Source organism: Ahaetulla prasina, chromosome 8 (assembly GCF_028640845.1).
Source record: "Ahaetulla prasina isolate Xishuangbanna chromosome 8, ASM2864084v1, whole genome shotgun sequence".
Taxonomy (NCBI): Eukaryota; Metazoa; Chordata; class Lepidosauria; order Squamata; family Colubridae; genus Ahaetulla; species Ahaetulla prasina.
In genome coordinates this window covers 73,310,658-73,334,292 of record NC_080546.1, presented here as the reverse complement: position 1 = coordinate 73,334,292, position 23,635 = coordinate 73,310,658, and the positions used below count along the sequence as shown (strand labels likewise).

At 39.0% G+C, this 23,635-nt stretch overlaps 1 protein-coding gene across 1 annotated transcript; it reads left to right on the top strand.

Annotated features, from left to right (window-relative positions):
• Positions 1-435: 435 nt before the first annotated feature.
• On the top strand, positions 436-19,426 carry TMEM192 (transmembrane protein 192). Its single transcript, XM_058193297.1, has 6 exons — positions 436-575; positions 4,150-4,296; positions 6,571-6,835; positions 9,496-9,630; positions 17,269-17,371; positions 17,738-19,426. The coding sequence occupies exons 1-6, from the start codon at positions 519-521 to the stop codon at positions 17,859-17,861; spliced, it is 831 nt and encodes a 276-aa protein (XP_058049280.1). The 5' UTR covers positions 436-518; the 3' UTR covers positions 17,862-19,426.
• The last annotated feature ends 4,209 nt before the right edge of the window (positions 19,427-23,635 follow it).

Genomic DNA, 23,635 nt, shown 5'->3' with positions numbered 1-23,635 from the left:
CCTGCTCTAAATCAGAGGTCTCCAACCTTGGCAACTTTAAGACTTGTGGACTTCAACTCCCAGAATGCCTCAGCCAGCAAAGCTGACTGAGGAATTCTGGGAGTTGAAGTCCACAAGTCTTAAAGTTGCCAAGGTTGGAGACCCCTGCTCTAAACGGATAAATGATCAAACAGAAGGAAAATGTGAGTCAATTTAAATATGGTGAAAGTGATATATTGTATATTGATACAAAAAAAATAATGTTGCTCCTTCGGCAAAGTGAACCGCCCTAAGGCAGTGTACCGTTAGGGCGAGGGGGGGGGTGTGGTGGAAAAGGGCGGGTCCCTCGAGAGCGGCGGTTATTTTGAGAGCCACGCGCCTCCAATAACAGCGCCAAGAGAATGTGGGCGGAGCCTTGGAGTGGAAACCAAAGTCGAAGTTGCGCTACGTCGCGCCCGAGGAAGGGAAGGAGGCGGGGTGTTCCCTTTATTGCAACGAAGGGGGCGGGGCACCGGAAGCAGCTGCTGAAGCAGCCCACCATGGCGGGAGCTTCTGCTTCAGGAGAGCGACGGCAGCAGTTGCGCCCTCTGGATAACGTGAGTCCTGGTGCTTTTTTGTGGGGGAGTGGTCCCTGGCACGAATAGTGTTTTGTAGGTTATTATGGATGGCGAACCTTATGTCGGGAAAGGGGGCGACGACGCGGGGTTTGCACACAGTTGTGGGGGGGGGGGTCTAGACACTCCCGAGGTTTTAGAGCAAATCGGCTGAGGGTGGCCCTGACCAACCCCCTTTCCCCAACGCTCGGTCATTGCCCTCAGCCCGACGCTCTGCAAACGAGTCGGGCTGCGGCCGCTGTCGTTGCCAACCAATATGATGATCCCATACTAGTTGAGAGATACATACCGGGAGGGCTGGTCTCGTGTTTGGAGAGCCCCAGCGTCAAGGCGTCTCGTCACGATCATGTGATGGAGGCTGGTTTTCTTTCGTTTCTCTTTGGAGACAGGCGAGATCTCGGGGTTAGTTTTATTAGAAGCTTCCACACGTTATATAGTGAGCCAAACCCAGTCCATTGGACGTGTGAACTGAAGCATGTATGTGACAGTGGGGATGAATTTGTATAAGAATATATAGCTGGAAGGAACCTTGGAGGTCTTGTAGTCCACAGACGCACACACACAGACAATATCTATCTATCATCCTATCTATCTATCATCCTATCTTCTATCTATCTATCTATCTATCTATCTATCTATCTATCTATCTATCTATCTATCATCTATCAACCTATCTTCTATCTATCTATCTATCTATCTATCTGTCTGTCTATCTATCTATCTATCTATCTATCTATCTATCATCCTATCTATTTATCATCCTATCTTCTATCTATCATCTATCAACCTATCTATCATCCTATCATCTATCTATCATCTATCTATCTATCATCCTATCTTCTATCTATCATCCTATCTATCTATCATTACCTTACAGATGACCCCCATCCGTTAAAGACCTTGGAGTTTTCATATCAAATGATCTAAGTGCCAAAGCCCACTGCAACTACATAGCAAAAAAAGCTCTAAGAGTTGTAAACCTAATCTTGCGTAGCTTCTTTTCCAAAAACACCACACTACTAACCAGAGCATATAAAACATTTGCTAGACCAATTCTAGAATACAGCTCGCCTGTTTGGAACCCTCACCACATCTCTGACATCAATACAATTGAACGTGTCCAGAAATATTTTACAAGAAGAGTTCTCCATTCCTCTGAAAACAATAAAATACCTTATCCCACCAGACTTGAAATCCTAGGCTTAGAAAACTTGGAACTCCGTCGCCTTCGACAAGACCTAAGTTTAACTCACAGAATCATCTATTGTAATGTCCTTCCTGTTAAAGACTACTTCAGCTTTAATTGCAATAATACTAGAGCAACTAATAGATTTAAACTTAATGTCAACCGCTTTAATCTAGATTGCAGAAAATATGACTTCTGTAACAGAATCATCAGTGCTTGGAATACTTTACCTGACTCTGTGGTCTCTTCTCATAATCCTAAAAGCTTTAACCAAAAACTTTCTACTATTGACCTCACCCCATTCCTAAGAGGACCATAAGGGGCGTGCATAAGCGCACAAACGTGCCTACTGTTCCTGTCCTATTGTTTTTCTTTTCTTCTTCATATATATATATATATATATATATATATATATATATATATATATGTGTGTGTGTGTGTGTGTGTGTGTGTGTGTGTGTGTGTGTGTGTGTGTGTGTGTGCTTATACCTCCTATATTTACTCATATATGTGTTTATATACTATATAATCTTTTTGTATGATACCTACATATATTGTTGTGACAAAATAAATAAAATAAAATAAAAATAAATATCTATCTATCATCCTATCTTCTACCTACCTACCTACCCACCCACCTATCTATCTATCATCTATCTATCTATCATCCTATCTTCTTTCTATCATCTATCTATCATCCTATCTATCATCCTATCTTCTACCTACCTACCTACCTACCTATCATCTATCTAATCTATCTAGAAACCCTCTACCATTTCAGACAAGTGACTGTCCTTCTGAAAAACCTCCAGTGATGAAGCACCTACAACTTCTGAAATCAATCTATCCCATTGATTAATTGTCATTGTTAGTTATAGCTATGCTTAATATCCTAGGTTAAATTAAATATGAATTTTTAGCCATCTAATTCTGTGTTTCAAAGGGAGGTTTGCAAAATTCAAAATAAAAGCATCTTGAAAGGATGAGTCTCAAAGTTGGGGGAAATGTATTTAGTTAGTGTTACGCTTGAAGGATCTGAAAATGGTAAACATGCTTCTTAGTAAAAAAAATCCTAGTGTGTTAAAGTATTATTCTTTAAGGCTGCATACAGATTTAAATAAGTCAAATTGCTTCTCACTGGCAAGAGTTATATTCAGTGTAAAGAGTAAGGACGCCTGTGTTTCCAAAAGTGACTGGTGATGTTTACTTTTTCAGATCATGAGATACTCTATGCTTATTTATTTATTCTGTGGTATAATGTATTAAAACTTTATTTGTGACATGAGGAGGAATTTTGCTTGAATTGATGGTCACAGAAGCAGAATTTGTTGTCAAAAACAGTACATTATGTTAGTGTATATTGATATTTATGAAATAGTATCTCCAAAAAAACACCCCAAAACTTGAGTTCTTTTTACCTGTGGGCAAAGAGATATCAAGGTGGAGGAATTGTCTTCTTAACTAAAGCATTGCTCCTGAAGAGAAGGTAAATGGGAATTACCTTTAGTGTTCACATGTGCATTTTTTTTTCAGGGAGTACTTTTGGGGTTTTTGCCCCCTACAGATGAAACATAATACATTCCTGTCTAACTTAGAAATTTATTTTAGGATGCTTGTATTAGTTTAAGAAAATTAAATTTCATCTGCCATCACATATTTTCACATTTCAATTACATTCTTGCTTTCAATTTATTGAAATTGGAATTTAAATAGGTTATTATTTATTATTTTTAACTAGTTTTTGTTACTAAAAATAAAATGTGGATCTCTCTTTTCCTCACAACAACATTCATATGACTGCTTCATGAGAAATAGTGATGAGCCCAAAACCACTTTTCATAATTAAATGTGGAGTGGAATCAGGATTTCCTGGTCAGATTTGTGAGCCAGACGATTTTCCAGTCAGGCATGTTTGACAGTTTCAGAGTTGTATTGAAGTTTGGTTTTGTGGAATTTATTATAAAAATTGAACAGAGATTACATGCCCCCCATCAAATAATTTATGAATGCTGAGGATGTTACTAATGGATGCTGAGGTAAATATTTTAGTTGGATTTATACTGGTTTTAATAGCAACATTTTCTTGAAGAGGAGGGGTCTTTTTCTATACTCAGGACCTTCCTTGCTATAATCTGGGTAGTTCTAAAATTACATGATAACTATAATTCTCTGTAGATGTTATTAAATCCTATTAAACATAATAGGGGATATCTAAGTAAACACATAAGGTTTTGTTGGAAATATTTTGTTTTTTGAAATGTACAGCTCTTTCAACGTGAGACAACTTGCACAAATAGCACAATTAATTTTTGCACATTATAAATGTTATTTTGACTTTCTGGTTTTAAAAAAAATTGTCATCTGTTTCAGGGATCCTTGGAGGTAACACAGAGTATGGAAGATGACCCTCTACTTGACGCACCACTTCTTCCACACCATACGTTACATTCCAGGCTTCATCCAGAGTTCCATGCTATACCTACAGTCTTTGTTGCCAATGTTTTGTTGCTTTTGCATGTAAGTTGAAGGAAAAAACAAATATGGAGTCATGCAAAAGATCAGCTTAGCTTGCCTAAGACCAGTGGTAAAGTGTGCCTATTTCACTTAGCTGACCAACAAATTAGGAATACCAACTTCTTTCTCAGCCACCCAGCAGAAAGACATTTATCTCAATGTTTCCTTCTTGTTCCTTTAAAAGTGGCAGAGACATCTAGTAGCCTTTAAGACGATCTTGCCCCATCATTATTACAATGGTACCTCAGTATTCAACTGCTTCAGAACTTGTTGAATTTGGTACTCGATGCATTTTGATGCAAAAATGTTGTCCTGGTACTCATTGTTCCCTTGGTATTCAGCAAACAGCAAAAGGAAGAGGGGGACTGGTGCATAGGGTGGACAGGAAGTTGGCCTTGCTGCGAAGGTCACTGGAAAAAGGAAAAAGGACAAAGTTCTTTCCAACTAAAACAAAGTGGGAAGTCACGTTGTTTGTTTGACAATCATATCTTTTAGTACTCCGGGTTCCTCTCAAAACCAATTAATGTTGGTATACTGTTACAGGTTTGTCAACTTTCAGTGTGGGAATCATACCTCATCTGAGAAAATCAAACACAAAATGGAGTGTGCAGAAGATTCCTATTTCTGGTGCCATAACTAATAAATCTAGCTTTTGTTGTTCTTTCAGTAATGGGATCTGAATTGCCAGGTCTCCTTACTATTAACAAAATGAAATAGAGCAATCAAAACAGTTTCTGTGTATGCCAAGCAGTATTGTGGATATAATAAAAGATATGTTTCTGTGTATGTATGTATAGAGTATATATATGTATATGTATAGAGGGTGTATGTATAGAGGGTGACGGAAGGAAGAAGACAACTCTGAAAGCTTGATGACAGAAGCAGTGACATGTATTAAAACCGGATTAAGTAACACTCTCTGTTTTACAAGTGAATGAACACAGCGACTACCTTCCTTGTGTTCGGGACAGATTACAACAGAAATGAAAACAAATAGTAATACAGAAATTGTATTTCCCCTTTTCTGAATGATTTCCTATTTCACTGAAGTGAAATTTTCAATATTTGTAATATTTCGGCAAGACAGTTTTTGAATTCAAACCATAAGTTGCATGTCACCTAAATAGACTTTTTTGTGTTAAAATGGATGCATATTTGCAAGTTAAATCTGTCAGCTGGATGTTAAGTATCACAAATTTCAATCTTCCCAAAGCTTTTTATAACTATACTTTTTGAAACTTGAGGTTTTATTGCTAGTTTATGTGTCAGCCTGGAAGCCATCTTTTTCACTGGATCTTCAGGCCTGCCACTGGGGGAAATTGGGAGGGGGGATTGTATGGAGCCAGGTGATATATATAGTCATAATAACATTCCTTTCTCAGAAAGTCAAGGACATCTTGCCCTGCACCTGGACAGCTGGAACTGGGAGGCATCTGCAGTTGGGGAGGAGCTTTGATTGGACCATGTGATGGACATGTGGGTGCAGGGGAAGGGACTTGAACTTTCCTTTGGGTGGGGAAACCCTGGAGGCTTTCAGATTCAGGTTTTCCCAGATGTGCCAATATGACGTCTCTAATAGAATAGAATTTTGAGGAAACTCAAGACTCAGAATTTTCTTTCGTTAGGGGTGTTACTTGGAACTCTGACATGTTGAATAATTTTTAACACGTCTGTACACATCTACTGGCAGTAGTGTTGTGGTATATTCCTTGAATATTGGAATGTTGACTAATAAACAGCTTCTGACTCTCAAAATTTATCATTAATTTGCTGCTTCCTGTTAGAATCTTTATATAGGAACTTTGGCCATACCATTTGCCAGAAACAGGCTGATAGAAACTGGCACCCAGACTTCCTGAACTGAGAAAAAATGACTCTGGTGTCTTGGAAAGTTTAAAGAAATAACATACATAATCATAAGTTGAGGAGTCCTCATAATGCCTTTGTGCTATTTAAGGAGGGCATTGAACAACCGCAGGGACTCCTTTGAAGCAAGCCAAAGCTGAATCTTATGGACATTTCTTATGATACTTCACCTGGTTATAAAATGCTCTAAATCGGTGCACAACTATATCTTGGGTGCGTAGTTGGATTAGAATATTATAGCATGCTTAGAATTGGGTTATAGTGGTATTATTCCTGAAATGGGAAATACAAGTATTCCCAGTTGAAACTACGATAATTCAGCTCGCAACAAAAAACAAAATAAAGGCGCTTAATGCGAATAGTTTGTATAATATTTCATTAGTGCATATAATTATTTAATATCTTTTTTAGGTTACTTTCGTTGTGTTGGCATTTGTGACAGGGGTGATTTGTTCTTATGCTAATTCAAGTGAAGACACATGCCCTGAAAACTACACTTATCCTTTTAAAGTGCAGACTACTATAATGATTGCCAAGGTAATTCTCTGGATGCTTCATCTATTCCTGGAACGATACATTCACTTTCATCACAGCAAAGCTAGAAGCAAAGGTTACCTCCGCATCTACCAAACCACAAGGCATCTTAAAAGGGTTCCCCTACTAATTCAGTCAACAGGTAAGCCATAAGATACTTGGTTATCTTAATTAAATGATGCTTAATTTATTTTAATTAATATTTTCTATCTCAATTCAGATATTTGAGTATGCAGGAATGATGTTACACATCTAGGGTGGAAATTTTTTTGATTTTTATTTTTGTGGTGATGTATCTCATTCTGATAAGTTGAAACTTCTATTCTAGTAAGCCGAAACAAGTCCCTGTTATAGCTATGATTAATAAAAAGTATAAAATCCTGCTTAGACTTTTAAAAATAAGATTTTATTTTTCATGCATTTAATACATTGTACATTGGTCACATTATATTCCCTACTGTGATAATGTGCTGTCTTAATTATACCAGGCCCACTATGTGGTAAATAATTCCGCAGATATGAGTCTCATGTCTGTATTTGTACCTCTTTGCATGCATAGAAAATTTGCAGTAACACCAGTGGTCCTAATTCTTCAGAGATCAAGAATGTATCCACGCCACTTTTTCTTTAGAACTGTACCATCTGATACACAATAAATGTAAGATATTGTTCGAAACATCTGAAGTTTGTTTGAACAGCCCTGAAAAATGGACTTTTGGCCTTGCTTTCAAGGATAAAAGTTTTGTCAACTTTTAATATACTCTAGTCTGGTGCCAAATAGTTTATATTATCTAGATTAATGTTTACTTTAAAACTTGTTGGTTTAGATCCTGCCCACTACAGTAAGACAATAAGTCTACTCTTATCAGTTACCTTAGTATCTTAGAATCTTAGTTTCATTGGCTTGTAGAAATAAGTAGTACATGTAGCATGTAGATGGAAAATGGCATGCACTCTGAACATAAAACAAATATTAAATTGGTATTAAATTAAAAGATGCAATCTTACCAAACTGGACAGATTATTTCCTCTTATGGTAGTACCACTTATTTTCATTTTTAAATTTATGTTTCTAACTCAGCCTATAATCATGTGTGTTACATTTCTATTCCTTGATTATCTAATTATGAAACAAGACAAGAATGTTGTGGCTGCCAGTTTTCCCATGTTATATGGTCATGTTGGGGATGACTTTGTGGGAGGATGACTAGCAGTCTGGGCAACATTTGATAAGAGGCAACTTAATTTGCAGGTGGAGGGAAAGGATGGGAAGCATTTCAGAAGGAATCAGTAAGACAGAAGGAGAGGAATATTTTCAGTCTTGCAAAATTCTGTTCAATGGAATCTTGCAATAAAAATAATACGATGCTCCTGGTTGTGCTTCTTGTTTGGATTACCTTGAAGGGCTAACACTTGCCATTGAGCAGCTCTAAACTTGCTTAACTGGGTAGAATGAAAAAACCTTTTTTCAGATATTTAAAATGTAAGTTAATAAGCACCCTTTGAAAAGAAGTTTACTTGTTCTCTAATGAAAAATTGTTAATTTCTAAATTAAGCATCAGGCATTCCAATATATATACATTTTTTTGTAACAACCAAACAGCAGTTTGAACCAATCAACAATCTGCAGATTGATGCATATCTGTAGTGATGTTAGATGTGCACCACTGGAATGGGGCCACTAGATAGAGCTCTAGTGATAGAAAAATTGACAAGATGGCCGATAACTATTTAAAAAGATGATACATTGTCTTGAAGATCTAGTGCTTGTGCTCTGCTCCTATGGAAAAAATATATTGTCCTTTTACATAATGCTAATAACCATTTCACTTGTAAGTCCTTCTGTGCTGTCTCATCCTTATGAGATGGGTGTTCTTGGGAAGATGGTAAGGTATAGCCAGAGTATTGTTTTTTTTCCCTCAGTACAGTCACCCCAAAATATAAAGGTCATCCCAACAGCCCAGCTAAAACAAGCAGACACCTGTATAACAAGCAGAACCTGTACAATTCTGTATGTATAAGGCAGAACTGATACAAGAAGGTCCTGGAGGGGGATAACAGCAACAAAATATTTCACATTACACAAAAGAATACAGTGGTAATGTGCTCTTACTTTTGGATATGGAGAGCAAATGATTATAGTGATTGTTAAAATCATCACTCCCTAAAATACCTACAAAGCCAAGATAAAAATAAATCATCCTAGAAAGAATTCAGCTATGGTTGCTGAAAGGTGACATTGATTTGACAGTACTCAATCAATCTGTATATTAATTTGACCAAGAATAACCTTATATATGTTCATAACATTACTCCTAAAGCCCATTAAAAGCTGGTGGTGGGACTGGTGTAAATCCAATCAAAATAAATAGCATGTATCATTCCAGTAAGTCTAGCCCACTACTGTAAAGATTCGTCCAGGGCCCTTACACAGTCAATCAGTGATGACTGAATTGTTCTGGAAGGCATAATGAAGGAGAGAATTGAATTCAAGCCCTAGCCCTGCAGGCAGTTAATTCATTTTCTGTTTGTTTCTATTTTGGGTCATTAGAATGAGCTCTGTATGGATTTATTTTAATGGCCTATTGATCAAGGTTATCTGTTGCATGCAATTTGGTTTAAAGTTATTGCACCATTATTATTTAAGTAGAAGGGTTAATTCTGAGCTATATTTGGAGAATTCTAGACTACCCTTCACTGTTTTAGTGGCCATCACAGGACCTTGACTTTCAACCAATGTGGCTTTGTGGGAGAAACTGACTCAGATTTCTTTCTCTAATGTGTCCTGTTTGTGTTTAATAGGAAATGTGGCTTTATTGCTGATAGTGTCACTGCAACATTCGTTTCCTAATCACAATAAAATGTATCTCTGCTTCATGCTGGGAATCTTGGCTATGGAATTGATATGTTCATTGATATGTCTGGTTGTCTACACAGGTGAGAATTGTTTCTTTCCCTTGTTAGGGTGATTAAGCCACCCACCCTCATTCTGTTTTTAAAGCATTATTTTAATATGAACTTGATTTAACAGGGCTGCAAAAAATTTACAAGTTGTCACCCTAATATTTATATTATCTGAAATCATACCACCGGTCCTTTTAGTGTTATTCTATATGATGCTGAGAAAAAGTATGTAATTTAATACATTTGAAAAAAAAATGGTTAACTTTAGAAGAGGACAAAGATGCGGATGTTACTGAACTTAACTTTTGTGGTGGTGGAACTGCAAGCTGCAATTGTTTGCATGACACTTACATCTTTCAACTTTTATGCTGGTGTATCCCAAGGGCTTGAGGCAGTGAGCAGCACAAAAATAGAGCATACAAAATGCAGCTGTTGGTAAAGAAATTCTTCCCTTGGCAGTGAGAGCCATCTTTTGTGGCAAAGCAGCTGCTTTGAGAAGCTTTTTGCCTGGCACTGATAAGCAGCTACATCTCTTCATGAATAGTTCAAGGCTCTTTATTTCTTACTGGGTACATGGTAGTTGAGGAAGGAAAGAGCAAAATGCATATTGCAAGATAATATTTGCACAATTCAGAGACTGTTAGAAAAACTCAAGCACAAGATGCAATCTTATAAGAATAATAAAATTCTCCGGTCTCTTTCTTAGGATGAAAAAAGCTGAAACTGTCAAAGAATGTAGCATTTGACAGTAAAGTGAAATAATTCTATAAGTTATTGCAGCAGAGAAGACAAAAATGACACCATGCTATTATTTTCAAGCCATGCTAGTCTATTTGTATTTTAAGGAGTTAAGGTGTATGTGAATAATCTGTAAACTGCTGTTTCAAAAGGAGTTGGCTTTCGAGTATTGTGGCTTTGAATTGAACTTGCTGCTTTTTTTGTTTCTCTGACTCATACAGAGTCTTCTACTGTTTACAATTTAAAAAATAAAATTTAGAACCTAGAACAAAAAAATATTTATTTATTTATTTATTTATTTATTTATTCCAATTTTTATACCTCCCTATCTCCCGAAGGACTCAGGGCGGTTCACAGCCAGATAAAAACATGCAAATAATACAGGTAAAAACAACAATTAAAAAACTTATTAATTAGGCCAAATTAAAAATATCACTAGAATAAAATAATATAAAACCCCATTAAAAACTAAATTTAAAAACTAAAACCCTAGGCTAGCCCTGCGCAAATAAATAGATGTGTCTTAAGCTCACGGTGGAAGGTTCGGAGGTCAGGAAGTTGACGAAGCCCTGGGGGAAGCTCGTTCCAGAGGGTGGGAGCCCCCACAGAGAAAGCCCTTCCTCTGGGTGTCACCAGTCGGCACTGCCTGGCAGACGGCACCCTAAGGAGTCCCTCTCTGTGAGAGCGTACGGGTCGGTGGGAGGCGATCGGTGGCAGTAGGCGGTCCCGTAAATAACCCGGCCCTATGCCATAACAGATAATGTCTCATTTAATATCCAATGGCAACATAAACGCAGATTTTAGCTACCTTCTAAGGCAGGGGTGTCCAAACTACGGCCCGTGGGCCAACTGCGGCCCGCGGGTCAGTTTTTATTGGCCCGCAGCAAATTCTGAAAATATAATTGAATATGGCCCGCACATGGCGCTTGAGCTCAACTCTGTAAAACCCCGTTAGCATCCCCTGAACACGCTGGCCAGCCCTGCCCCCCCTTCCCCAAACAGGGCAAGGTCAGGGCAGGGGCCCCACTCCCCTGTGCGGGACCCCCGGACCCCGCAAGCTCCTTACACAACCGCTCGGCCTGGGTCGGGTCTGCGCGCGGGGCGGGCGATTGGCGTTCCCACGCGGGCTCCACATGCTTGCTGGCTGGCTGGCTGGCGCGGTCCCCACCCACCCACCTACCCGCCCCCCACCCCACCCCACTCGGGCGGGCGGGCGTGCTTCAGCCGCCCGCATTAGGCTCCGTTACAGCCTGGCAACTCCCTCCCTGCGCAAAGCCGGAGCGGCTGCCAACGGCTCCATTAGCCGCGAAGCAGCAGCGAAGGCGAGCCGGTGTCGGCCGCGGCTGAGTACCTGGCATCCCGCCTGCCTCCCGCGGGCCGCCCCCTCGCCCTTCGCCGGTGCCGGATGGGCAGAGGATGAGGAGAGATGGGCCAAGCTTGCGGGTACTCCATCCTCTGCCGGAGCCAGCAGTACCAGCCCGCCGCATCTGACCTGTGAGTTCGGCCGCGGGCATCCCTGCGCGGAGTTGGGAGACTTCGGGGGAATTGGAGGAAGGGGCAGAGGAGGAGGAGGAAGGGACGCCCGCAGGACCAAGACTGGGAGCAGCCTCGTCCGGAGGGGGTGGGTGGGAGCCGGCAGGGAGGAAGGGAGGCGGGTCGGAGCCTCCGCGAGCGAGGCGACTTAAGCAAGGCAAGGAAGGAGTTGGGGAGACGCGTGGAAGAACAAAAGGATTTGCGGAGGTGGGGATGGGGACTGAAGGGGTGGGCAGCGAGCAGCCCGCGCCGCTTCCCGCCAGTCAAGAACGCGCGCGCAAGAGGCAGCAAGGAAAAAAAGTTTCCCCGTAGGCAAAAAGATGACACGGGACGCGGATTGCCGCCTGGAGCTGTCACGTGGCCCAGGTGGCCAGGGACGCCTTCCCACGCAGACCAGGGTCGCTCTAAAGCGGCCTGGAGAGACCCACTTGGGCGCGCGGTCAAGAAAATCAAGAAAAAAAGTATTGTACGTTACTTCCTTTATCAATCACCTTGCTGACATTTGCAAAGAAAAGTATAATCAAAAAGTATAAAACAGTAGTCCGTAGTGCAATTTTGTGACTGGATCAATTGAGGTGCCACTGAAGGTGTCTTCTTACTCTTGGTCTACAGAAGTCACCTTCTGAGGTCACACCAGGTCTCTGAACATGGGTTTTGTAAGGCTGACACAGGGCTGATAGCGGAAAACTCAGGCAAAATTGTCTTTGCGTGGTAAGCGGTTGTGTGACTGCAGAAAGTAACCCCCCCTCATTTCATATTCCTGTAAAACACAACGTCCGCAGCTTGCAACAGGGTGGACGTAAAAGCCCGTCTTGACTCAGACACAGCAAATTGAGGATGTAGTTTGGCATCAGACTACATCAGACTGTGTTTGGTCCTACACAGAGTTCTTGATCTCTGTTAGAAATACACACAGTAATCATGTGTCAATATGTCACCTCTTGTGTGTGGCCCGGGCCACACATGAATTACTAGGCTTATATACTGTTTGTTGTCCAGCCGCATGCCTTTCTGAATAATTATATTTAAAAATATTACATTAAAATCAACATAACACAAACACACACGTACACAAACATAGAGATACACACGCACATATATATAACTCACACACATATAGTATACTTAAGCCTAAACTGTGCATAGGGACTACCCAGACGGCTGAAAAAAGTGATTTCTGACAGGTTCTCACACTTTTGACCAGTCCTCACACTTATGACCGGTCATCATTTATGCCTGTTGCAGCATTTTGTGCATAAGGACTACTCAGAGGGCTGAAAAAGTTATTTTTGACCTGTCCTCACACTTTTGACTGGTCCTCACACCTACAACTATCTTTACATTTTGCACCCTATCTTGTAACCGTGGTGAAGAGAAGCAGTTGTGAAATGAGTGATATGGTTGTTAAAAATGCTGCAATGGGCATAAATGTGAGGATGGTCATAAGTGTGAGGACTGGTCAAAAATTACTTTTTTTAGCCCTCTGAGTAGTTTCTATGCCCATAGCCACATCCACTCAGTCACATGAGCAGTTAGCCACACCCACCAGTCACATGACCACCAAGCCACACCCCAAAATAAGCCACGCCCACAGAACTGGTACGAAAAAAATTAGCCCCCCCCCCCCTTCAATGGTGTGGCCCGGGCCTTTGCTTATTTTTCTGTATTTGGCCCTCACCAAAAAAACTTTGGACACCCCTGTTCTAAGGCATCTTTGTAAGTATAATGAAAGGAAAATAGCACTTTGAAGTAGCTAAATACAGTGGTGCTTAGAAGTTTGTGAATCCTTTTGAATTTTCAATATTTCTGCATAAATATGATTTAAAACATGTTCTTATCTCCACACAACTCCTAAAACTATATATGAATCAAAAACATTATACTTGTTAATTTGTTTATTGAAGAAAATGATTCTCAACATTTAGGTCATATTTATGTAGAATTATTGAAAATTCAAAAGGGTTCACAAGAACCATGCTGGGTATTCTGGCCCATTAATGCTTTACTACTGTATATAATAAGTCTGTACTGTACAGAGATCCAAATTCAAAATGCAAAGTGGGATCCCCTTTTGCCCTTCGAATCCAGACTTATAGCCATAGAGTCTACATTGTTCATCTTCACAGTTGTTTGTTCTTTTTTTTAACTTTCTTCTACTACTCTTCAATGTTTTCCTTTATTGCTTCCTGGTCAGTGATACTGATTTTCACTGGCAATGTGTAAAACAGCACACAAATTGCTGTAAATATGTAAGATAGCTCATTGGCTAGTCTTTTCTGTGCCACACAATTCATTAGTTCTATTTTTCTGAAATGGCATAGGGTCTCCTGTTCGAGCAGGGGGTTGGAAGACCTCCAGGGTTCCTTCAAACTCTATTATTCTATATTCAATTAAGAATCAATGGCTTTGACAAAGTGATGAAATGAGTGTCATGAATGCAGGTTCTGTCCCTACACATGGATGTGCAATATAAGAATACATAAATGAAGCAGAGTTTTCCTCACAGTGGTTATTTCATCTTTTGTGCCCCAGCAGACGCCCACGGTTCCATCTCTACTTCTATTCCTGAACATTGTTGTTAATCGCCTCTCATGTGTCTCTTCATCTGATTTACAATCATCTATTTCAGAAAAAAGTTATCTTATTATTTTTAGATGGCACAACAAAATACTTCATTTACAGATGTATTAACAAAATCACTAGCTTACCCATCTTTTATGATTCTGCTCCACTGGCCACCTTTAGGCACCTGTTAAATGACAATTGTTTCAAATGTGTGCTTTGGGGTAATCTGATCTACGCTTTGATACTAGAATTCTAAGGCAGCTCAAGAGCTAAATGCACCTAAAGCTTTTTACAGCTTGTAGACACACCTGTTTTAGTTATTCCTCTGATCAGTCATGCAGTCCTCTTCCTACATAGCAGGTGGCCTAGTAAAGCAATTCTAGTAGAGATAGGCAAGAGTTTTTCTTTTCACACAGAGCTGTTGATTGAGTAGATGAGAATGAAGCATTGTGTTGATGTGGGACCAATAAATAAATAAAAACAATCCTCTCCAGTATGTTCGCTAACCTCTTTTTGACTAAAGGCTAGGAGTATTCAAGCATTCATTCTGAAAACATATTTGTGGAACCAAATATTGGATGTGAATGGTGATAATTTTATACAGTTTTTCCCAGACAGATCCTCCCCACCATTTCCACAATGTATGGGAATACATTACCCATCAACTCAACAAGCATATCTGCTTTAATTCACACCATTTCAAAACAGCATTTTAATGCTCCTTTCAAAAAATAAATGCAATTAAATAGGAGTTCAACCTCAGGACTCTTTAAAATAATGTAGAGTAAGAATGGTACATAAGCCACATCTCCATATTTCCTAACAAAATATCCCATTTCACAAATAACCCGAATTGACAAGGGTTTTCTCTGAGTTAACAAGTGAATAATTAGCCTGCTGTGAAGTATAAAAATCTTTCCCTGTTAATACCTGTCTCCATTTTTTTTTCTCATTGAATTTCATGGTAGATAATCACATATTATGATTGTATTCACATGACAAATTACCTAGCAATCCCCTTGCTCAGCCATTTCTGCTGACCAATAACAAATAAGCTTTGTTTGGTTGTTTGTTTTCTTATTGGCACAAAGCAGGCTGGAAGATTTTGCCTATGGTTCCCATTTCCCAGATTATTTTCTTGAGCAGCGGGGAAAGATAGTGATGCCATTGTTTTATCATATCCAGCACCTGTTTTCTTTTTATTTGATGGGGAAGAAAACTGATGAAATGCCAAAACAGGTCCTGTCCTGTTCTCTTAGATGTCAAACTCGCAGCGTCACATTGCCGTCACGTAATGTACCAGAACATTTTCCCCTTTCGCGGAGCTGAGATGGGCATGGCCTACACGTGACACATCCAGCCGCCAGGTTGAACCCAGCCGCCAGGTTGACACCCCTGCTGTACAGTCATCCAAAAGATGTATTTCCCAGTCATCCAGAATCACCATCATTATTTTAGCCATTGTCTATCAACTTGAGGATGAAGGCCTGTTTCCAACCAGTATGATCCTGAGCTTTCTTTTGCCAGCTGGGCCTGCAATACTTGCTGATGTCATCGATCCATCTTGTTTTAATGGACACTTCTTACCAAGTGGGATCCATTCTGTGACTTCCTTGATCCATTCTACGTCTGCCATCCATTCTTACTATGTGACCAGCCCATTTCCATTTCAATTCTTTTACTCTCTTGATGATATTGTATACTTTTGTTTGTTCTTGAATCTGTGTGCAGGTCTTTCTATCCTGTCTTGTAATGCCAAGCATGCATCTTTTCATGGCTCTTTGTGCCGCTTGTATCTTTTGTATCAATTGTGAGGTCAGTGTCCATGTTTTGCTGACATGTTAGAGCACACAATGATTGAAAACTTTTATCTTCAGGCATGCATAGGGGGAGGTTATTCTTGAAATTTATGCTTAGCTTACTGAATGCCTGCCAACCACATTTAACACGCTATTCAATTTCTTTTACTGTATCACCTTCCATTAAGATCCATTGGCCAAGGTATTTGTAGTGGTGTACTACGTCTACGTTCTTCTCCAGATATAATTTTTTTGCGTGTGAATATATTAAACATAACTTGGCACTTCTTCAGGATATTTAGTTGACTTAGTAAAAATTATCCCAGTTTTCACATTGTTGTAACATATCAATACCTTTTCCTTATAAACATGGCATGAAAAACAGGATCATGATTGCATTATATAAAGAAAAAATAACCGCACAATTGTAGAGTTCCTCTTCAAAAAAGATGGCATGTTTTGATATAAGCCGACTATTGTTAGCCCATTGGAAGTTTTTTGGGTTTGTTTTTTTTTTAAAGATTTTTAGAGAAGAGCTAAAAGAAAAACCCTTCCTATTCTCTTGCTTGTATTGGAGTATATTCTAGAATTGCTAAATTGTTTGCATTTGATTAGAGCCTTAAACAATTTGAGATAAAGCTTAACTGTTTCATCCATGTGAATATTTAGCTTGCTGTGATTCTTTTTTCATAACTAATTACCTTTAGAGGCACTTTAATGAAATATGTGCAGGGATTTTTATTTTTGGAAGCAGAATATTTATTTATGCTACAAGAATTCAAAATTCCTTTTAAATCAACTTTGGATTCTGTCATTTTATTTAACTTTATCGTTTGGGCTCTCTGGTTTTCTCTGAATGTGAATAATAAGACAACTCTTTTTTTTCCTTAAGCTTCTTGTTTTATATTTAAATACTTTGAACAGTTCCATTTTGTAGAGGAAAGAATAGACTTTTTTTCTATAAATGAAGTTTGTTTTTAATTGAATATAGTTTGATGGTAGCGGAATACATTTGATCTTTTCTTTGTTTTCAAAGTGAAGGTAAGCAACTTTAACCGAGCAAAGCCAAGACCTGATATAATAGAAGAAGAGAAGATGTATTCTTATCCTAATCAAGTTAGCTCAGAAGTTGGATTCAGGTACTTGTATAAAATTTGCTGAATTTGGCTGTGTTTTTAAAGCCCTGATACATTAATCTCATGATTCATTATTCTAGAGCAGGACTGTCAAATTCACGTCATCATAGTGGTGTCATGTGACGTATCAGGACTTTCCCCCCCTTCGCTAAACCAGGTGTGGCCGTGGCCGGGAGTTTGACAGCCCTGTTCCAGAGCAGAAGTGGGGAACTATGGCCATTTTATGATCTGTGGACTTCAACTCCCAAAAGTCCTGAGCCAGCATGACTCTGGGCAGAACAACCCTTTTGAGATGAGTTAAAATAGCAAAAGACAATGTAATTAAGATAGTGGTATGATTTTATTTTATTTTATATTTTTGATTTTCAGAGAAATCTCAAGTTTGGAAGAAGTGGTTGAAAAACAAGGTGATATGATTGAATACCTTCAACGGCACAATGCCCTGCTTAGCAAGAGACTATTGACATTAATGTCCGAGCAGAACAGAAGCTAGTGGTATTCAAGACAGCAATGTAGAAGAAAAACATCTCCAGTACTGCTTTATTCTCTGAAATGCAAGTTGTACTGAAAAACTCCAGTCCAGGTTTTGAATAGTAGTTGGGCCACTTCTGGATCACTGGAAAAGCTTCTTTTTTAAAAGGATATATATTTTTAAATGGTTGTCTCTATGAAATTTTTTTGCAGTGCAGGAAGCAGACTTTAGATAGGGAAGATTTCTCTTTCTATGTCAGTTGCAGATTGTTCTTCCAAAGTGCCAAAGATTTCTATAGTAGTTCAAGATTCAGTTCTTTTCAAAAATACAGCAAGGCAAACATCTTCATTTAAGTGTCATTTTTCCTTACATCTGTGTTACCAGTTAAACTATTGGATACATTTATAAAAAAATATATATCAGTATTCGGCTATTAGTATCTCTGCTTCCTCAGAGATGAATAAAGTTACTATAGTAATAGTGAAGAATCATCTGGAAAACTGTTTAATATCTTTTTTTAAAAACTGTGCAGTGTCACTGAGATTCTATTTCTGCAAGTACAGTGATAACAGAATAGAATCTTAAATGCAAAGGAATATCCGAAAGAGGAAAATGAGGATATCCTACAAATAGCTGGGAAAACCATGTGGGTATAAATACGGGAAATATAAATTGAGCCTTTTAAAATCATGGATATCAAAATAAAGCTAATATTGCCTTTCTGCCTTGCTTATGTGTACGGGCCAGCATCTTACAATCAAATGAACAAGAATAGGAAAGTGTGTGAAAACATTTTTTTAAATGTGTGGATTTATTAACAAGCTGCATGTAAGTCTTTATCTCTATCCTTGAGGTTTATGGTATTGTATTGTTTATAATGTGAAGAAACATTCGTTTCTGACTTTTATGTTCTTCTTCAGACCTACTTCTTTATTTTGAAAAGCTACTTCTTTAATCCCTGCATATGGGATTAAAATCCACCTCCTCTGCCCTTTAAACCTATCATAATTGTTGAAAATACTCAGGCCTACTATGTTTAATGATTTCTCCCCCTGAAAGCTGTTGCACAAAACATGTAGATAAAAGTGAGTGGATCCTATTGAATTCAGTGAAAATTAGTTGATGGCCTCTGCTCAGCTAAAGTTTTTAATTTCCTTTTTCTCTGTTAACAGTTAATTGCCTGCTCTGTCTTTTTGCTACCAATGAAGAGTAATTTTTGTATATTCTGTAGTCAGAAAGGCATTCTTTTCCACAAATCAGATAATTCTGTGATCTTGTCGGGGGAAGAGCAAAAGTATACCAACCATCCTACTATAAATTATCGAACTAATTGTTCTTCCACTGCTTAATGAAATACATGTATGCATGTATATTGCATAAAATAACTTAATATTGCAACTGACTCCTCCTAACACTAATTCCTTCATGTCTTTTAGGCTGTGGTTTAAGCACAGGTAAGATTTTATATAGATGATGAGCTTTCCTTTTAAAGGTTACTTTAGATTTCATCATAGTTTGTATGCAATTTGTTCCTACCTTTTGTATTAAATGTAATAAATGAATAAATACAATAAATCTTAATCTATTGCAATCTGTACCTAAAGATTCTTCAAACCCTGTGTTAATATGCCTGTGAAAAAATTATGTCTTTATCAGATCTAATTGCCTACTTAAGAACTCATCTTGTTATCAAATGTGATTGGTAGCAGGAAAGTGCTACCTCTAAGGTTCCTTCCAACTCTGATACTCTTTTTTTTAACAGTTTGTTTAAAGGTAAAAAAAAAATTTTTGGTTTTTTTTTAATTTGCATTTATATCCCGCCCTTCTCCAAAGACTCAGGGCGGCTTACACTATGTTAGCAATAGTCTTCATTCTATTTGTATATTTATATACAAAGTCAACTTATTGCCCCCAACAATCTGGGTCCTCATTTTACCTACCTTATAAAGGATGGAAGGCTGAGTCAACCTTGGGCCTGGTGGGACTAGAACCTGCAGTAATTGCAGGCAGCTGCTGTTAATAACAGGTAAAAGTTCCCCTCGCACATATGTCCTAGTCGTTCCCGACTCTAGGGGGTGGTGCTCATCTCCGTTTCAAAGCCAAGAGCCAGCACTGTCCGAAGACGTCTGCGTGGTCATGTGGCCAGCATGACTAAACGCCAAAGGTGCATGGAACGCTATTATCTTCCCACCAAAGGTGGTCCCTATTTTTCTACTTGCATTTTTTACGTGCTTTTGAACTGCTAGGTTGGCAGAAGCTGGGACAAGTAACGGGACCTCACTCAGTTATGAGGCACTAGGGATTCGAACCGCTGAACTGCCGACCTTCCAATCAACAAGATCAGCAACTTAGCCACTGTGACCCCTACAGTTTGTTTATGCATTTTCATTTACCATACATAAGTGCTTTGTGTACAGTGTATTGTCTGGGTCAATTTGCTAACATAATACTTTTTCAGCTGCTAATTTCTACCTCTATTATCCAAAACTCTGATATTCTATGATTCTATTAATGTCAACAGGAGTTTAAAAACAATTCTAATCTAGAATATTAGATATCAATATAAACACTTGTGCATTAATTTAAGCCAATAATTAATTGCATATAAACACTTGCTATTATTTTTGTTACGGCTCTTTCGGTTGCAGCTCTTACTGGGTTTGAACATTTAGAGCAGTGGTTTTTTTAAAAAACTTGGCAACTTTAAGTTGTGTGGACTTCCACATCTAGAATTTCCCAGCCATTCCCCTCAAAAAGTTGCCAAGTTTGAAAAGCTACTGGATAGAGTGTAGTAAGCAACCTGTGGCATTCCACTGCACAACAGTGCTTTTCATCTGTTGTTTTCAGCCGAACATGCTAATGTTGCTTGAAGTTGTGGACCATCTGGTAAATGCCAAAGATAGTAACCTCTGTTTTGTTTCTTTTTTACCAGTCATAAAGTTTCCACCCTTTCAGTTCATCTATAATTCTTTTAATTTCACAGTATCCATCTTTTGCTCAAGATATGTTTTCCCATTTAATTTCCTTTGTACTCTGGAAGATTTGCTAATTTGTGCAATATCTATGAACTGAGTCACAGTTCATAGATATTGCGTAGATCATTAATACCCTCCCTGTTTCAACTGCACCCTCTGTTACACCCTCTGTTACACTTCAGAGTGCCTCTTCTCCACCTCAAGTTCATATTTTATCAAGGAGTTCATGTCTTTACTGGCTCAGGGCACCCAGTAAATTCCACTTTTGGATAAGGGTCTTAAGTGCATTACAAAATACCTTTAAATTAATTTAAAAGACTGGCTGCTTCAGACTGAGTCCCCAGACATGCATTGAACTATAATCTCCCAGAATTACCAAATTCCCAGCGAGAGGAATGCTGCTCTAATAAAATAAAAATGCTCAAGCCATAAAAGAAGTCTCTTTCTTAAAATTGAATGCTTCCTTTGTATTTGCTTCCTTTGTATCTGCTGACCTGTTCACCCATTAGCAGAATAATACTCCAATAACTGAACCAGAGTGGGGAGAAACTGGCAAAAACTATATATATCTGATTTTAAAATGGGGCTGAACTAGTTTGGGTTTGCAAAGAAAAAATATCTCCAATTTATCCCAGTTGGGGAATCGAGTCAGAATGTTAACAATTTCTTCATTCTAAACTGTCCTGTTCACATAACTTGGACAAGACTATATGTAGGGATCCAGGAAGCCACCACCACTCTACCTTGAAAGTTACATTTCTTCTGGCAATCACATCGGCCAGACAGATTTCAGAGTTGGCGGCCTCATCTGTTCGGAAGGACATTTGTGTTTTTCATTCCAACAGGGTTGTTCTGCGATTGGACCCATCATTTATGCCAAAGGTGAACTCCTGGTTTCACCGAGCCCAGGAGTTGATTCTTCCAGATTTTTGTCCGGATCCTTGTCATCCTCTAGAAAAGAGTTGGCACACATTGGATGTGCGGAGGGCGTTACGCTGTTACATCAAACGTATAGCATCATTTCGCCAAATGGAGGCTCTGTTAGTCTCATTTCATCCGTCATCAATGGGGAAGAAAGTCTCCTCATCGACAGTGGGCAGATGGCTGAAAGTCAAATCCATGGCATATGAAGTCAAATCTAAGCCGGTTCCAAGTAGAATTTTACCGCATTCAACTCGTAGTGCTGCAACTACAGCGGCTTGGGCCACACAGGCTTCTATTACTGACATTTGTAGGGCGGCTACTTGGTCGTCATTATCCCCTTTCATACGTCATTATAAGTTAGATAGTTATGCTTCGGCTGAGGCATCTTTTGGATGTCGGTTATTGACATTTGGGTAGATCAGTGGCTTATGTTATGAAGCTAACAATATATAAAAATAGCATATATCAATTTTATCTAGTTTAGAAAGGAATACATTATTTGAATCAAATAACTTCTTACAGTGTTTACCATGTTGTTGATCGTCAGTAACACAGTTGTTTCTAATTATTCATCATCTATTGGGCTAGAATTCCCCAGGACTGTTAGTGACTGTTTTTTTAAGTTCTCAACTCAAGCTCATGATACCAGTGATAGTATCCAACCATCTTGTCTCCTACTGCTCTCTCACTAAGCTTAGGACAAGCTTCATTCCTCGTGACTACATTGATTTACCTATGCATTTCATTTGATAACAATGTGGACACAGTTTGCTGGTTTTTTTCTAGTTTCCCAATCTCATCTTAAGACTCAGGCTCTTGTGATGGATTTCCCACCTAACATTTTAGGGATCAGTCAAGTTCTGTTACATATTGCTACTTGTCATGACTCTCACCAAATCATGTATTGATAAAGAGGTACTGGATGCATGAGTTTTGTACATCAGTGAGAGGCTTACAGCAGGAATTGTCTCAAAAATCAAATACATTGCATAGCCTCCATCTGATGCTGCATAAATTGACATTTTCCATTCCCCTATGGCATGAGTGTCAAACTCAAGTTCATTGAGGGCCGCATCAGGGTTGTGTTTGACCTCAGGGGCCGGGGTGGGCATGGCCAGCTTGATGTCATTCATGTCGGGGGCATCTGGTGGCCCGAGTGCTCTGCCAGTGAAAATGGGCTCCCGAGCTCAGTTTTCAGCCACGACGGCCTCCTGCCACCCTCTGCCAGTGAAAATGGAGCGGGGTATGTGTGTGACACCCCTGCCCTAGGGATATCTCAATTATAGGATTGGGAATCCTCCCATTCCCCTATGGTCACAATTCAATCTGTATAAAGTAGAGCAGGGGTCTCCAACCTTGGTCCCTTTAAGACTTGTAGACTTCAACTCCCAGAGTCCCTCAGCCAGCAAAGCTGGCTGAGGAACTCTGGGAGTTGAAGTCCACAAGTCTTAAAGGACCAAGGTTGGAGATCCCTGAAGTAGAGTATCCATTAAGTTCTATCCAGGCAGTTTTATATAGAGAAGTGTGTCTATAAATGCTGAATGCATAATACAACCTAAACAATTATTCAGTTTCTGGAATAGGCACACATATCCTAATAACTGCCTGTTCTACATGCTGGATGATGAAACAGACTATTCTTCCTTCTCTGATAACTTCCCCACCCAGTAACTTGGGATTCCTTACAGTATTTTTATATTGATTTAGAATTTTCAGTATTTGATCAATGAAAATGGAAAATAAGAGTAAGGGTGAACTTTAAAAAATTGAAGTAAAAATATTTTTAAAACATGACAAAATTATTCCCGGTCAACACCATCTCTATCCATGATGGTTAAAAAAGTGCAACTTAAAAGAATTTCTTATGTACAGTTTTTATAATAATAAAATACTGTC

What these genes read in the sequence shown, in the direction of transcription:
- TMEM192 (XM_058193297.1), top strand. Translation starts at nt 519, where the DNA reads ATGGCGGGAGCTTCTGCTTCAGGAGAGCGACGGCAGCAGTTGCGCCCT. An exon ending in AGTTGCGCCCTCTGGATAAC is followed by an intron (nt 576 to 4,149) that starts GTGAGTCCTGGT and finishes CATCTGTTTCAG; the next exon opens with GGATCCTTGGAGGTAACACA. An exon ending in CCTACTAATTCAGTCAACAG is followed by an intron (nt 6,836 to 9,495) that starts GTAAGCCATAAG and finishes TGTGTTTAATAG; the next exon opens with GAAATGTGGCTTTATTGCTG.